This window comes from Limulus polyphemus, unplaced genomic scaffold, assembly GCF_000517525.1.
Source record: "Limulus polyphemus unplaced genomic scaffold, Limulus_polyphemus-2.1.2 Scaffold2082, whole genome shotgun sequence".
Taxonomy (NCBI): Eukaryota; Metazoa; Arthropoda; class Merostomata; order Xiphosura; family Limulidae; genus Limulus; species Limulus polyphemus.
In genome coordinates, this window is record NW_013667692.1 from 200,341 (window position 1) to 218,281 (window position 17,941).

The 17,941-nt window shown below is 36.3% G+C and overlaps 1 protein-coding gene across 1 annotated transcript in view; it reads right to left on the bottom strand.

Moving 5' to 3' along the window:
• Positions 1-15,538, bottom strand: part of LOC106465873 (ras-related protein ced-10-like) — a 32,669-nt gene extending 17,131 nt beyond the window's left edge. The window contains exon 1 of the mRNA XM_013926114.2: positions 15,404-15,538. Coding sequence (XP_013781568.2) covers positions 15,404-15,538 — 135 coding nt within the window. The remainder of the gene's footprint in view (positions 1-15,403) is intronic.
• Between the last annotated feature and the right edge of the window lie 2,403 nt (positions 15,539-17,941).

Consider the following 17,941-nt stretch of genomic DNA (forward strand, 5'->3'; position numbering starts at 1 on the left):
CAATGGAGGTTTGTGGGCGTCCCTCAGCACAAAACCACTACTGGTTTCCCGAAGCTGACTTATTGTTGGTATTTTTCTTACACTGGCTCCTCAGATGTCCTTGCTCCCCACAGTTCCAACAGCCTTTCTGGGTAGCAGCCTTTACTGCTGTATCATCTCCCCTGTGCTGAAGTTTCCAGCATTGAGCTCTCTTGCACCCAGGTTTGTTACAGTGCCAACAAAGTTCCTCAAACTTCTCTGAAAGCTGACCTTTTCTGGCCTTGAATCCAGATGACTGTACCAACCTCGGTACTTCTGTGCTGGACTTAATGTAAGATTCAAATTCGAGAGCTCTGGCCATTGCATCCTGCATGGTAGAGGGGTGTGCTTGCTTCACTTGTATCTTAAGTTGTGGACTGTCCAAGGCATCTACGAACTGATCCCTCAGCAACAACTGGAGGAGATTGGGTGGTGCAGTTGGGTAGGCCTTGTGTGCCATGCTTTCCAAGTCTTGTGCCAGCTCTTGCAGGTTCTCCCCTTTAGCACAGATTCTCATCCTAAACCTAGCCCTGTAGACTTCTGACTGATTCTGGGTTCTGTACCTGAGTTCCAGAGTCTCTACCAGTGCTCTATAATTGTGTCTGTCAGCTGCTGTCAACTGTCCAAGTATTTCCAGTGGTTGTCCCTTCAAGCTCGTTGCCAGATATATTGCTTTCTGCTCCTCTGTCCATCCGTTCATCTCTGCCAGTAACTCAAACTGTGTTCTATATGCTTCCCACAGTGCCTTCCCATCGAATTCCAGGGGCTTCCTTCGCACTGGATCACTCCTATTACTTACATTCATATCTGGGATGTGACTTCTAATGGGACTGAATATCCCCTTACAGAGCCCGCAGCTAAACCCTAATGCAGACCTTGCCATTGTCTGGGGCTGATTAAGTCGATGGTCAATGTATCCTCCTTGTGTAACACACAACAAATCGTTCTTTAACGTATCTAATTCGCTTTTAAATTTAGAATATCCAGAAACATTAGTCATGCACAAATAACAGTGAGTTAGATGATCTTTTGTCTCACGCCATTTCATGGGAACTGAAAATGACATACTACTTGCTCTCTTTTTATTCAGCCACTGTGTCAAGCCAGATGTGCAAACTGTACAACACACATGTGAAGTCCAGTGTTTTCTTAGTCACCAATTTTACACTCAAAATAGTGGTGGCAAGCTACCTTTACCTTGTGTGTGATGTTATTCTTTCGTAAAACAGTAATATATTTTTCACAAATGTAGCAGAAACTGTTTGGGTGATTTTTGCACTTTCGGACTTTACTCGAACTAGAAGCAGCCAGCATTTTAAATGATTTTCTAAAAAATATATAAAAGAATTTATGCTTACAGAACTAGAGTTTAAAAGATTATATCGCGAGTATGATGCTAGGAAGAAGTTCGGAATTTGTTTTGACTATGCGCGGAGCGAGGCGAAGTGACCAACTGAGTGAGTGAGAAACACCTGAGAGAGGGGTGTCTGACTCCGCCCCTTTTATGCTCAATCTAGGGCCTTCTCGAATGTTCTAGCAAACTGAGCACGTGATGGTTTCGTGATTCCCGGGTGGAGTAGGTGAGCGTGGGAGTGAAGCAAAAGTGGTGCACTTCGTTACAATTATGTCGAGAAGAAGTACATGAAGGATATATTTGAAATTTTACACCAATACATTACAGTCAATGTTTGAAGTTATCAAAAATATATGCCTTTTACCCATTTAACTGTCTAAGTAAACTTGATTTTACAGCATAAATCTATTGTACTGAGTTGATTGCATGGTATTTCACATAGTACTGATAAAATATTGAGCTATTACAATAACTCAAAATCTAGAGGCGAATCACCGAATCACTTGAGTTTTCTCCAGTAGCAAATTTTTTGTTGTCCAGTGATATCATGCCATTCATTTGTTTACAATACATTAAAAACCTGCATGAAACATTTCTTTTTCGACCTTAAGAAAAACTGGATTAGATTTGTTGTTAATGATAACTTTCTTTGGCGGCATAGTTCCAGATAAACATTAAAAATTAGAACACATTTTAATTCACAAAACGAATGAATAAAATTAACCCTATATTCTGAAAAATAAAATTCCTTGGGTTTTCCAGACATTTTGGTTGAAAAGAGACAGAAATACGAAGTTCTTTTCATCTCAGTATAGGATGAGAAATTTGCATAAAAAACGTATACTTAAATTTATAGCTCAACCACCTAAAATGCGTAATATAGAACTTTTGCATATAGAGTAAAAAGATCTGTAATACTGCTTGTGTTGAATCAGAACACAAACATCATAAAAACATACAAATTTGTATTAGCAATAACTAGTGATGTCTTGGGGTCTGGCATCACCCGGCGGTTAAGGCGCTCGACTCGCAATCTGAGGATCGCGGGTTCGGGTCTCCGTCACAGAACATGCTCGCCATTTCAGTCGTGGGGGCGTTATAATATGATGCCCAAGATTTGGTGGTGGGTGGTGATGACTAGCTGCTTCCCCTCTAGTCTATCATTGCTAAATTAGAGACGGCTAGCGCAGGTAGCCCTCGTGTAACTTTGCGCGAACTTCAAAACAAACCAAACAAACTGATGAGTCAAGTAAAACAGACCATTTACAAGTAACCCGACAACAAACACCTCCTATTTAACGATAAAAAAAACTGAACTATGATACACCAAACAGAGGTGTAAGAGAAAAATTAAAAGTGGGGGACCAAGGTTGATTTGACCGAGCGCACCCATTACGACTGGAATCTAAGACTCGTCTTAGGTGCTTGAAAGCTCTCTGGTTCTGGATTAATGGGGAGGGGGGGAACTAACAGGTTTTTGAATAGTTTCGATGTACAAATTACATTTAAGAACAGTTTTCATTATGAAACGTGCTACCTGTTTAAAACCAAATGTCTTTAATGAATAATAAGCATGCTGTGAAGAGTTGTGTACAACGAACATAGGAAAAAAGTAAACGCCCAACTTAGGTGTGCATGAATGATTTCAAATGGACACGAAAAATTGTATACGATGTTTTAACATTCCACATGAATTATCCATCACGTGTTAAGAATCAAAACATCGCACACCCTTCAAACCATTTCCGGATTTTACTTATAAAAGCATACCAATTTGACAACTACAGTTAATGTGTTTTATCTTATTTTATTATTTTTTTACAACTCGTATAAACACAGTCCAATTATTTTAATTCTCTAGTCTGCTCTGCAAAATTTGATAAAAAAACGTAATAAAAATTAATATACTTTACTGTATAAGGCTTCGGTAAAAATGGCAAAATGTTTGTTGTGAAATTCAGTAAAATATTTAAAATACATTTTCAAAACAACTTCACATTTCAATTCAAGGCACTAGTTTAGAATAATAGAAGATAATTTTCTAACAACCGATAGGACTAAGAAAGTCTTGGAGGCACCACGTTTTTACTATTACAGAGACAGGCAGACAAGATGCTGTTTGGTATTTGTGGATATTAGCGAAAGGCTGAGGAAGGGCTATCTGTGCTAGATAAAGGCATCAACCGTCAACTCTTGGGGTAACATAATTAAATAATAGGTTTTGGTCGTCACTCCTATAATGCACCCACGACCCCATAGTTTGGAAAGAAATTTTTGCAGCGAACGAAACGTGAATCATGGACAATTTGATTCACAGTCTGGCACGTTAATCCTAGTGACGCCTGGCCCTTCACTTATTGTACAGAGTACGGTATAGGCATCAATTACGTTTGTTGTTATATACAGCAACTATAGTCATCGGTCGTTTTTATTGAATTTTAAGGCTTAAAGTATTTAAACTTTGTTCACTTGACAGATTTGTTCCAGACTGGTGTATCTTCTTAATTTACTGTCGAAAGAAAATTGTCGTGATAAACTTATATAACATTGTACTGTTAATTGATCTGACTTGTTGCGCCATCTAATGTTCTTATATTTTGTAATTTGCTCTCGTAGTAATTAAAATAGAAATATAAGATATTTGGTATTTTCAATTTAAATGTAACCTTTACCTTTACAACACATTGGCTAAACGGTCAAGTCACAGACTCCTATGGTTCAGACATAACCTTCTCTAATTTACAACTACTGACCAATAAGAGAGGGCAATTAGCCAACTGAACCCACCGCCCACTGTTAATTGTACAGCGGGATTCATTGCCACGGTTACAACCACGGCCTTTAAACGCCTTGATTACAACACTCCTAATATGCGAAGTGTTCAACGGCATATCGCGGCTCGAACCTTAGTCCTTCCGATACGCAGCCGACCAGGCTAACCATTTATACCATGCCCGGTTTCTAGGTGAATGAATTAGAAACTGTTAATATATACCAAACCAATTTTCCCAAAAAGTTGCACTTTTAACTGCAGAAATACAACGTTTATCAGAATTTATGAATAGGTGTATAACTAGATGTACTTCCGCAGGGTCTCTAAAAGTGTTCTGTTTCAAGAATAAATAAAACCAAAATTAAGAGTAACAAATATTTTTAGTTCTTGCTTTTGCGGTTCACATATTATGCTGTGTTGTAGCCTACATAGTGCATAATTCTTCTCGTGATTCATGGCATGTGCACGTATTACTGACGTCACGACAGTACAAGCGAAGTTAAGCGTTCCTTATGTGACGTTTCTGACTGACCGATAGACAACACATTACTGTTCGATAACGAGGAACCCACTTTGAGACTAATAATGGCTGGAGACGGCTTGAATGGGTAATGAAGAAACCTGATGATGACAAAACCTTGTCGAAACGTTGTACATTTGCTGTTATGTTAAACTTATATTAAAGTTTTTCTTCATTACTCATTCAAGCCGTCTCCAGCCAGTATTAACACATTACTGTATTGTGGTTAAAACAGGTGAACCTTCGGCCCCCCTTTCTGGGAAAAGTATCACCTTCATCAAACCTCTGAGCTCTAGTTTAAATATACCTTACTTCTATCACACAAAAATCTTGTTATAAAACTCTTTATCAATATATAAATTCAAGTGCATGAATGTCATTTATCCAAAAATACAACTCAAGTTAAAAACGTACACACAAACTATATTTTTTAACAGTTAAAATACTTTGGTACATGACAGCGCTTAGTGGTGCACGTCGTATTTTTATCGTAAAGCTCCAAATGATCACATAAAAGAACATGTTTCATAACAACTTTCTTTACCAGTATTAATAGCCATACCCCCTTGTTCAATCTGAAATTTAGAAATAATACTGCCTTATTTTGTTTTATGCGTACCCTTGCCGCAAAAACACATTCTACAATTGAGGGGGGGGGCGTAGGTGAGCTATAAAAGTGAAGGTCAAATCCCACTATTCATTCAGGTGAGAGTAGCCCAAAAGTTGGCGGTTGGTGCTACTGACTAGCTGATTTCCCTTTAATATATCAGTTCAAAATTACGGACGGTTGTGTGAAGATATCTCTTGTGTAGTTTTGCGCGAAATTCTGAAAAAGAAAAAAATATTATTACATTGACCTACAGTTTATGGTACTCATTATTACTCTACAGTATACATATCAACAAAAAGTTAGGCCTCGTAACGGATTTTAAAATTATAGTGAAATAGGTAGTTCGTAGTTATACGAGTACCACAAACTTTGCTATAGTAGGCCAAGGAACTCTCAAGTTGGTATGAGTAACACTTTTCTTCAATTCTCTAACATGATACTATCTTACAGCATCAATACTATGCCTATTTGGCTGATAGCTATAATTTTTTATTTATTTTTTTGGCAGTAAAACTTCAGAGGACGCTAGTGTGCGCTAAAACATGTCTTCCTGTTTAGATTAACGGTAAAGGACAATTAAAATCTATCACTAATAATGCATTGAGAACATTTGGTATGCCAGAAAAGGGCACTCTTTATCAAGGACAACATCGCATCCCTAGTGAGCAATATATTATTATACTTATGTCGCAACCATTAGACAATTACTTCAAGAGACACAACCTGCTAATAGGCACAAATTCCAGTTAATCCTCCATGAATAACTTTATTTATTCCCACTAGCGGTGGTAACCTTTAGGCAGGAGGATGAAGTCCTACCAGTGCTAATTTGTGTAGTATGTACTGTTGCGTCAGCGAGGTCACATGACTAGTGTCACGCCACGTTTCTAGAACTATCCTGTACCTTGGCGAATGCTCTAGCATTTACTAGATATAGGGCAGTCTGGTATATAAAAGAGGGTGACAATGTGACGGGAAATAGAATAATGTGTGTGTAGACAGTGAGTAATTGATCTGCATTCAGAGAGTATTATTGAGCACCTTCGTTGTTATAGCGTTTGTTTTAGAGCGATTGTTGAAATTAAGTGTATCGTAAAGTTATATTCGGAAAGAATAAAGCAGTTTTATTAAGTAAGGACTTGTGTCGCTAAAGTTTCGTCGGGACGAAGTTACGGAAAATTAATTAACAAACGGAGACGTAACAAACTGGTGTCAGAGAGTGGGATAAAAAATGGAAACGAGAAGCGGCAAATCAAACTTACAGCATAGCAGACTTGATGGCTGCAATACAAGAACAGCAAAAGAAACAAGAATAACGAGAAAAGAAACAAGAAGAACGAGAAGAGAAATTACAACAGTTGTTAGAGAAAAAAGAAAAGAAACAAGAAGAGAGACAACAGCAACTACAGGAAAATCAACAACAATGGCAAGAGGTACAAATGGAAAACATCAGATAAACCCATTGGTCCACCAAAATGATGCAGCGTCCTTCCGCTGGCCGAGTGGGTTATGTCTGTAAGGTAAGTTTACAAATGCGGTGAGAAGGTGACCGGTCACATGGTGACACAGTAGCAAGATAGAGAAACCGAAGTTTCGTGCGAGTTCAAAACCTCGTCTTCTGGGCAGTTTTTTTTTTTTTTTTACAACGTGCGTTGTTTTCCAGGAATTTCTCCCTGAAGTCCTACACATTCTTTTAGTTGTCAACTTGTACACTCAACTACATACACACAGTGTTATTATTTTTGTAGTATTTTACACGTTGTATTTAGTTCGCTTATTCCCAGACTTAAGCTCAGCCGATATATATATATTCAGCATACCGTATCTTGTGAAATCTCTCGTTACCTGACGAGGCTTTCCAGCTAATTCAGTTCACCTGGATAAACAACACGAATACAATCAGTAAACGTGTACCACTTGATGTTCCACTTAAAGTGACCCAATTTTGTCCTGAGTGGCGCTATTACTTGCACGAGACCGCTACTATCTTAATATGGCCGAAAATATCGCTAACAGTGAGGTTGTTACCCAACTGACGAAATAATGCATTATAATCATTATAAGTAAGAACGCAAGAATTAACAAAATATTTAATTAAATATTTTTCGTTACTGGGTTTATTTTTAGCTTGCTTTGAGGAAAACTTAACATTCGTTACCATAACCACACGGAAGATTGTTAGACCTTAAATACTAAACAAACATTTTAAAGTAAAATAGTGTGCTTTTTATCGATCTCCTAGGTTAACATTACTTTAACTTATATTCCTATTGTTGACTTCTTCAACATTCATTAACATCGTCAGATTTATAGTGGTAACTACATGTAACATTACTTTTCTATATCCATTACACTGGCCAACATTTTTTTTTCTCTAGTACTAGAAACAAGAAGGAATCCTCAATAGCCGCGGCACTTGAAATATATTTAGGCAGGATTAGAACAAATTAATCTATAATACCTTTTTTTCCCCTTTTTATTAGCTATATTTTTATACGCCAGCAGTACTAGGCGTGGGCCGCGCGTATACCGATTCGATTTTATTACTCATTAGGATTTTTACAAGCCTACCCTCAAATTGAAATTATTTTAGACAGAATTAGTGTATATTAATCTATGAAACCTTGAGAGTGGTCAACTACACCAGGTGAAAGGATTTGATCTCCAAAATTGTAATAAGATCTCAAATCGTCGAAGCTATGATGGAGCTACGAGCTAAAATTTGTACTTGAAAAAAACAAACAAAAAACTAACTCGGAGCCATTCTATGAGCCATTCTATGAGCCGCTATGCCGTGGCTGAAAATGCAAGTGTTTCTGAGTAATTTGACAATGCCGATTATAAAAATCGTGTTGAAAATTACTGATCACCTCTAGTTTTCGAGTTATGATAGACTTATTCAAAATATTCTTTATATCGTGTAAATAACAACATTTTCTTTAATAACTTTACTTATTCACTGAAAATTACATTTAAGAATCTGTAATCTGCACTCTTTGATAAGCTTCCTTCATGTTCACAGCATGAGCAACAGGAATCGGTGGCTTAATGTTCCCATTGTGCAAAAGTACAGCTTTCAGAGTAACTTTAGATGAGTCGATAAAAAGTCTCAATTCTTGAGGATGATGTTCAGTACCTAATTCTTCCATTAATGCATCAACATTTGTATAGAAACACAAAGTGTCTTGCATGCTATAGTGAGAAGCAAGACTTTGATGGTGACTTCGGTAAATTGAAATTTTTGTTCCTGGAGCTAATATATTCCATTGCTGTACGAGAGCCAAGAAGTTCCCCATGCTGCTTTGATAGAGAAAAGTCACAAGATGAGGCAGTTTATGTTGAGGCGCCACAGAAATTCGTTGGTGGATGTGGCACTAGAAGACCATCCCCATGAGGTACTGGTTTCATGCAGATGCAATATCTGGATATTTAATGTATTGTTTAGTTTTGCCTTATAATTTATTTTAGATACAAATGTGGTATACGAATATACTAGAAGTTTCTCCTTTCTGTAGAATTATTAGTTATTCTGAATTTGTTATTAGACCTGAATATGTGTCAATTTGGCATGAAACACTTAATCCAGAGAGACGTTGAATTTTCTCCATGCTAGTATTGCCTTGTGGCTTTGTCTTTCTTTTTCGTATTAAAGGGACACTAGAGTATTTCTCTAATGCTTCCTCAGGCAACAAATCATCATCTACTAGTATTTCGATAATACGGTTTTTTAGTTCATTTTTTCTCATTGATCTTTTAACTTCTAGTTCTAAAACTTTGGCAATTTCGAGCAATTCGTTTTTGTTATATTTTTCTAGTTGTTCTAGGGAAGGTGATACAAGAAAAATCTTGATAATCCGACATGATCAAATCTTGTTGGCACTGGCAAATATAAATTCAATTATGATTTAAATTATAATTTAGATCGAATTTTGTCTCTGATTCAAATCTCGGACACGATCCCCCAACTTGTTATGTTACGCATATTTTTAAATACAAATTTAATCTAAACAACGTTCATATTAAAAATAAATACATAACAATAAATTCGTTACAAGCGATCTTCATTCTCCAGCCTATTGGCAATTCTACCATACTAGACCTATACTGCAGTATTGCAGTCCTATATAAACCAACCTTCAACTTTCTGGATATTTTTAAAATTAAAAGTCAGTTTTGATGCAAATAGAGTAATCAAACAATGCCGATCTCTCCAAGTTATTTTATTTTAGTTTAGTTTAATGCTTTTTGAACGACTGTGTGTGTACTAATAGTTTTTCCAAATGTGCATCATGTTGCCAACTTATGAATTACTGGTCTTAATAACGTTGAATACAAGTTTAAACGTTATAATAATAAAGGATTCAAAAGAAAAAATCAAAGCCATATCATCATTAATTGATACGCTATGTTATAAAACAGTTTTATTGCATACAAAAACAAATCGTTAAACTGAGCAAATTGTAATGTTTCCAAACTTTCCAACTACTCTAACGAGCCGAGGAAGAAGAATAAAAATGAACCGTTTTCCATCGAATTATTTAAGAAACTGATGACCAAAACATTACAGATTATTGAGCAGTATATGTTTTAACGAGTACACATAATATTAACTAGTTAATTTTCTACTTTGAGGAGTTATAACAATGATGAGGAAAGTTAGCCTAAGGAGTTGAATCTAATGAACTAAGGCAAAACAAGTTCAAGCTTCTAATTCTATTTGTAGTCTCGTCGTATTTACTTAGATCAATTGTACTATAGGTCATTGTTACTGGTATGATGTAACATCTCACATTTATAGATGTATCAGCTCTGGTTTTTAAAACTAGAACTTTTAAAGATATAAGTTACTTTATTTCAAATGACTATTTCGATGATAACTATTTTGGAATTATAACAAGTTAGTTCTTCCAATTAAATAAATAAATCAGAAACTTTTTCTTATATAAAAGACCTTAAAAATTCTCGAGTTAATACCATGCCAAATTATTTGCAGCAGAGATATATAACACAATGTCAATCACAAGAGTATACCGCCAGCGTGCATAATGAAGTCATTGTTCTGAAGTATGCGCAAGCGATGTTGATTACAATTACATCATATGTATTTTATTCCTTAAAAAAAAAAAAAAAAACGGGAGGGAGGGAGATAAAAGAGATGGTCAGAGAAAGGCTAGATTAAACACAATATAAACTTGTAACGTACAAAACCCCCTTAATAAAAAAAGTAAACGAAGTTACTTTTTCCAAGAAGTTACCAACTGATTCTAGCTAATAAAGTTAACTGTAGAAGAGAAAGTCAAGTAAAAGAGCACTACACAAGATGATTGAAGTTTAAGGATGTACTATTTGAGTTGACAACAAATAAACGAGAATTAGTTTATTTTGCAAATTTTGGTTGATTCGTTTGTTTGTTTTGAATTTCGCACAAAGCTATACGAAGGCTATCTGCGCTAGCCGTCCCTAATTTAGCAGTGAAATTAGAGGGAAGGCAACTAGTCATCACCACCCACCGCCAACTCTTGGGCTACTCTTTTACCAACGAATAATGGGATTGACCGTCACATGATAACGCTCCCACACCTGAAAGGACAAGCATGTTTGGTGGGACGGGGATTCGAACCCGCGACTCTCAGATCGCGAATGAAGCGCCCTAACCACCTAGGGTTTATTCATTAGTAACAAATAAGAGAATGCTTTTACTTTGTAATTTTACAATGTTTATTAAACAGATGAAATAATTTTCCCCTGTAATGTTGAAACGGTTTAATAATGAATGAGACCAAGCGGTTTTCCTCTGTCATTTTAGGTTGGTTTATGACATGTAAGGGAGGAATGTTATTTTACAATATGGAGTTGATTCATAATGAATGCGAGAATGAATTTCTTTTGTAATTTTGGGTTGATGCATTACGAATGAGTGATTAAGATTTCCTGTTGATTCACGACAAATGAGGATTGCGTTTCCCTTTATGTACGGTTGGTCCATAAGAAATGGGGGAGTCGGTTTTCCTTTGGAATTTCAGGTTTGTTTATAACGAATAGCAAAGAAGTTCGAATTTTTGGCTGGTTTATAACAGTTTGCTTGTTTTTGAATTTCGCACAAAGCTACACGAGGGCTATCTGCGCTAGCCGTCCCTAATTTAGCAGTGTAAGACTAGAGGGAAGGCAGCTAGTTATCACCACCCACCGCCAACTCTTGGGCTACTCTTTTACCAACGAATAGTGGGATTGACCGAAACTTTATAACTTCCCCACGGCTGAAAGGGCGAGCATGTTTGGTGGGACTGGGATGGTTTATAACAGATCAGACAATCAAACGAACGTACAAATGTAGATAGCTCTCCTCCACACACATGCTGATATCTGAAAACAGAAGGTATTCACATCATTAAGTGTTACTGCTTTTCTTGTTTGTTTGAAATGAGTCAAATGTTTGAGGGGCACCCAGTATTTTTCATATTAAGTTTAAGCCTCAATGATGCTTCTTTTTTGTTCTTTGAATTCATTTATACAGAGGTAAATTCGATGACGAGGAACCCACTTTGAGACTAATAATGGCTGGAGACGGCTTGAATGGGTAATGAAGAAAAACTTTAATATAAGTTTAACATAACAGCAAATGTACAACGTTTCGACAAGGTTTTGTCATCATCAGGTACATCAAGCCGTCTCCAGCCATTATACAGAGGTAAGTTGAAATCAAACATTAAAATACAATTTCTTGGCTTTTTCTACAAATTTTGTTTAATCATCAAGAAAACTGTAGAAAGAAATTATTAAAAATATATATATGAGCCGAATATTTCCGTCCTTGCGACATCCCCCGGACATTAAACTATGAGTGACAGCCAATCCCTTAGTATGGATGGTGGGTGGTAGGGTGATGCTTATTGGCTGCCTCCCTTCTGGTCAGTAGTTCAAACTTAGAAAAACGGCGGCAGATAGATAGCCTTAGTAGTTTTGCCCTAAATATATTTCAACTATAACAAGAATAAAGATGGTATGCAGTAATATTTTAGCAACATTAAATAACCTCTGAATCAGTTAATTGAGATCATTAAATTCCAACCAAAACAAGTTTTAATGACTTGATGAAAAATTACTAAGAAAACAGAAGGAACATAATCACTCTGATAGAAAAACTCCCCCCCCCCACACACACGTGAAAGCGAAGGACAAACGAGAGCTCACTGTCAGTAAAATGACAGTAAAAGCTCTCGTTGAAAAAAACGCTTGGGGTCAACATAGGAAACTAACCCGTGTGCACAGTACCGATGGAGCCTGAAAAAATATGACTCGAGGGCTGACAGATTGGTTCTCAGTGCTACACGTGTGTAACAAAACCGCAGGGACTTACTGTAGGAATCAAGCACGTTACTCTGTACAGCTGGAACTCTCTCTTAAGTGTACGCACATGTTAAATATAAAGATTCTAAAACTTTTTACGCAACTCAAGCACGAATTTCTCTGTCGTCTTTTTTTTTCCTTCACAACTACAAACTTACAGCGCTATTAATGTTCCAAAGACGATTCTTATTAAACAAAAGTGGAGCACAATAAATAGTTTAAGGGTTCCTACAAGAAAATATGTGAGAGAAAGTGTGTGTGTTTTATAGCAAAGATACATTGGGCTATCTGATTGTTTGTTTGAAGTTAAGCACAAAGTTACACAATAGGCTATCTGTGCTCTGCCCACCACGGGTATCGAAACCCGATTTGTAACGTTGTAAGTCCGCAAATTAAAGGGACAAGAGATATGTTAATCTTCTGTTTGTTATACGTTGAAGGAAAACAATTTTTATAGTAATATTCTACACATCTTTATTAGTATATATAAATATACGGTTATGGAAACGGTGAATAAAATATGTATCAAAGTCAAACATTACAGCAACTCCACTCTTTTATAGTGTGCATTTACCAAAAGACAGCCACGTATTGCTCTGACTTGTTGTCATCCAACCAATCAGAAAGTTCTATATAAGTCCAAAGCCAACAAAGTAGAGGTAGTGATACTATGCCCAACAGTAGTAGTGTATCACAGTCATGGCTCTTTCGACTGAATTATCGCATGATAAATGTGCAGAAATCAAAGGTTTTATTGGTCTAGATTACTCCGTGCGAAAAATAAAAGAACTGTAAGGCTGTAAGCTGGCTGCAAGACGGTACCTGACACTGGCATTCTTAATAACAGAAGTGATAAAGGTAGAAAATCGAAGTATCACATAAGTGAAGTGACGTACTTAAGGGTACGATCTTCACGAGATAAAGACGGTCGAATACAGATCATGCCAATGACCATACTTTTAAAATACAGATGTGAAAGTTGTATCTAGAACAGTAAGATATCCATTAGCACGAAGTGATACCATTTGACGTGCAATTGCTCGTAAACCGCTGCTGAGAAAAGTTAACCAATCCAAGAGGTTGGAATATATATATTGTGTACCATGTATAGCCCGTTAGGCCCAATATGCATATATATGTATGCATGTTTATGAGGTAAAAGCTACCTTCAAAATCTTAAAGCTACGCAAATCGTATGACATGACACGAATCATATAGCATGACTTTGCACAAACGTGTCATATAACAAATGCCCCACTTCAAATGCAACAAAATAATTAACTAATAAAAAATCTTACCACGAGTGTAGTGGCCCGTGTAGAAAGCTGACTAAAGATGCATGCAGAGGGTCTGAAGAGTTGTCACGTATTTTATGCATGTGTCAGGTAGGTAACGGCTTGAATGTGTTCAGATTTTGTCGCATTTCACGATATTTTACGAAACGACCTTATGCAAATTAATACTGGCACCTCGTGGCACAAAAAACTGTGGAATTTGATAAATGCTTCTACACAAAGGTTGTGATAAACATCGGTTGACGTAATTATTTTCAATTGTTTATAATGTACTATTTTATTATTTTTTTAAATTTTAATATCAGTTTCCTGTTTCTGTTTACAGTGAAAAGGTGGCATTAATATATATATATACATATGTAACGTATAACACTTAACAAGCACTGAAAGTAAGTGTTGTGTTCACACTATTTTTTTTATCAAACAAAAAAAGTGTTTATTCATGATTTAAAACTTTCCCAGATGATAAATGCATGACTAACGGCCAGTAACAACTGTTTTTATTTGTTCACCTTGTTGAATGCTCCTATACCAACAACAGTGTGTGACTCGTCCTCGCGGGTACGGGTATAAGCTTGAAGGGATAACCGTATGTCTAAATAATTATATACAAAATCATCCAGTCAAATCCTGTACTTCTTAAGTTGTGGTATGTTATTAATTTGTGCAAAATAAAAACACAGTAAAAAACTTGGTAAGTTGATTATAGCACGTGGCTATATCGAAAAACTATGGTGTAGATACAGTAGGTCGCATAAATTTGAATATGTTTACATTAATTGTTAATTGCAGTAACTTCTAGTCAAAGCAAGCTACTTACATACATCATGACTAAAAATCAGCCCCGTAATGAATATAAATAATTAAATATACTGTTCTTACATACATATTAAATATTAGAATGTATTATTATCGTGTTAACGCTTTTTCCAAGCTAATGAAGCATAGTCATAATTAATTATACCTGTCATCAGACATTAGTGTTAGGCCTATTGTATTTTTTAACATATAAATAGGGTTCTGACCATTAATATTTTTGTTGTGTCTCAATAAATAATGTTCTGACCATTATTGTGTTTGTTGTGTCTCAGGCGGCCTGATGAGCTCTGGATTGAGCGAAACGCATCGTCGGCAATGGATTTAGCGAACATAGGGGTTGTAATACTTGCATCTTACACTTTTCTCATTGTTGAAAATCCCTAAGGGTCTAGATAAAGTATGCAGTGTTAAAAATATACTAGGCCTAATACAAGTATAAGCCTAATGACAACTATAAGTAATTAGAATATATTGTTCCATCCATCAGATGGGCACGCTGTTACCAATATTTTCGGTCTTAATAACTCACGAGGTTCGTCCAGCTTTGAGGACTTAGGTTAGCCCTAAATTCATACTCTAAGCCGACAATGCAAAATAATCTTTATAATAAAAACAAGCAATAACAAAACAAATACATTATACGTTCTAACTAATACTGTTAACTTACACCAGGATATGAAAGTGGTCGTAACCGTTCATAATCCTCTTGCCCAGCAGTATCCCAAAGCGTTAAACTAGCTCGAACACCATCGCATTCTATATTCCCTGCATAATTATCGAACCTGTGAATAAACAAATACATCCATAAAGGGTAAGCGAAACAAAGAAATGTGCTGTAAAATAAAGTTTAAACAAAAAATACGTTTGGCAGTAATAATAACTACGGACAGAATCTACAAAGTTGGTATTAAAAATATTCCATTTAGTTATCTACCATTCATGTCAAAAAGCATTCATTTTTATATCACGTATTTCATATATACTTTTAAAATTAAAACGATTGTTTGTTTGTTTGTTTTAAGTTATGCACAAAGCTACACAATGGGCTATCTGTGCTCTGCCCACCACGGGTATCGAAACCTGGTTTCTAGCGTTGTAAGTCCGCAGACATACTGGGGGCAAATTAAAACGAAAAAACTTCGAATTTTAAAAACCACATAGCTATTTATGTTTAAAACGAAATGGTGTGGCTATATGTTTTCATTGATAATACGATAAAATAATTTTCTTTTTAGAGATATTAAATATTCTTCACAAATAAAATAAAAATTGTAAGTTTCTCAATAACATATTTTACGAAATGTGTGTTTTTCTCTCTCCCTATACAAACACATATGTATACTAGCCAATAGGGGTTGAGTGATAAAGATAAGTTAGAGATCCAGCTAAAACTGAAACAACTCGATCTTGAACAGGCTCGTATTGAAGCCGAAAAAGACAGTGAACAAACTTGTATTGAAGCCGAGAACGAACGAGCTCGTATTGAGGCCGAAAAAGAAATTAGGCTAAAAGAAATGGAAATTAGACTCAACACTGATTGACCAAAGCGAAATGACAACTTTGAACTTAATGAATATGTTAAAGTACCACCGTTTAATGAAAATGAAGTAGATAAATATTTCCAACATTTTGAGAAGGTTGCCCAAACCATGGAATGGCCCACCGAAAAATGGTAATTATTATTACAAAGTGTCTTAACTGGTAAAGCACAAGAAGCTTTCGCCACTCTCTCTTTAGAAGATTGTACGAGTTATGATAAGGTTAAAACAGCTATTCTCAAAGCATACGAGTTAGTACGGAAGGCTTATCGCTAAAGGTTTACAGGTTACCACAAACAGGATAAACAAACTTACATGGAATTTGCCCACGAAAAAGAGGTTTATTTGATCGATGGTGTAATTATATGCATACTAGCAACAGTTTCTACAAACTAAGACAGTTATGCCTAATTGAGGAATTTAAACGTTGTGCATGTGACGACCTCAAAACTTACTAAGATGAAAAGAAAGTTGAAACACTACAGGAAGCAGCTGCTCTTTCCGATGACTGTACTTTAACACATAAAACCACTTTTATAAAAAGAAATTCCTACCATCTCAACAAAAACCTGTATCTGTTCAATCCACTAAAGTTGAGGATTCTTACAAAAAATCCAGTTCCCCTAGTTCGAAATCTTTTGACAGTCAGGATAAAACGTCTTTAAAACAATCAAGGCCTGTCGGCCATTTCTTTAAAAAACCTGGTCATGTTATGTCCGATTGTTGGTGTTTGAAAAAGAAAAGGAGGCAACACCCAGTGTGTTTGTGTCCACATATGGACGTAGTCTCACCAGTTCACCCGATGTTGTTTATTTGGCCAATGATATAAAGGCTGATGGAGAAATTTAGACCTTTTGTGTCTGTTGGTTCTGTGTCTTTGACAAATGACACTGTCAATCCCATACCCAGACATATTCTACGTGATACCGGAGCGACTCAATCCTTGTTGTTAGAAGGTGTATTGCCATTAGGTTCGAGTTCTGTCACTGGTGAATTTGTTATTGTTCAGGGTATTTGGGGTGGCTTTGTTAATGTTCCTCATCATAATATTTATTTAGCATCAGACCCAAGTTTCGGGACCAACTGTGGTTGGAGTAAGACCTACTCTTCCAATTAAGGGTGTATCATTGTTGTTGGGAAACAATTTGGCTGGTGGAAATGTTGTTGCCGAACCTAAAATGGTTAACGAGCTGATCACTGTTTCATCTAAGGATAATGTTGTAGTTGAGGAGAATCCCGATGTGTTTCCCTCATGTGCTGTGACTCGAGCTCAGACTAAGAAATTAAGCCAAAAACAAATGATAGACATGGATTCAGAGGAAAATATTATACATTTGTAACAGACATTTTTTGGATCCAACGAGGATCTTGGGGATAATTGTCCTATTGATGATTCCTCGGTGAGAAACGACGATGGACATGAGGAATCTGATTCACCTGGTGAACTCCCATTTACTAAAAGTAAACTGATAGCTGAGCAAGAAAATGATCTGCAGATCTCTTCACTATTTACATATGCGCTCCTGGAAGATGAACTGGAGAAAGTTCCAAATGGTTATTTTTTCAAAAATGGGGTGTTTATGAGAAAATGGAGACCCCCAGATGTGCCAGCTTCAGAGGATTGGGCTATCGTTTATCAAATCGTTGTTCCCAAGGCATATCATCCT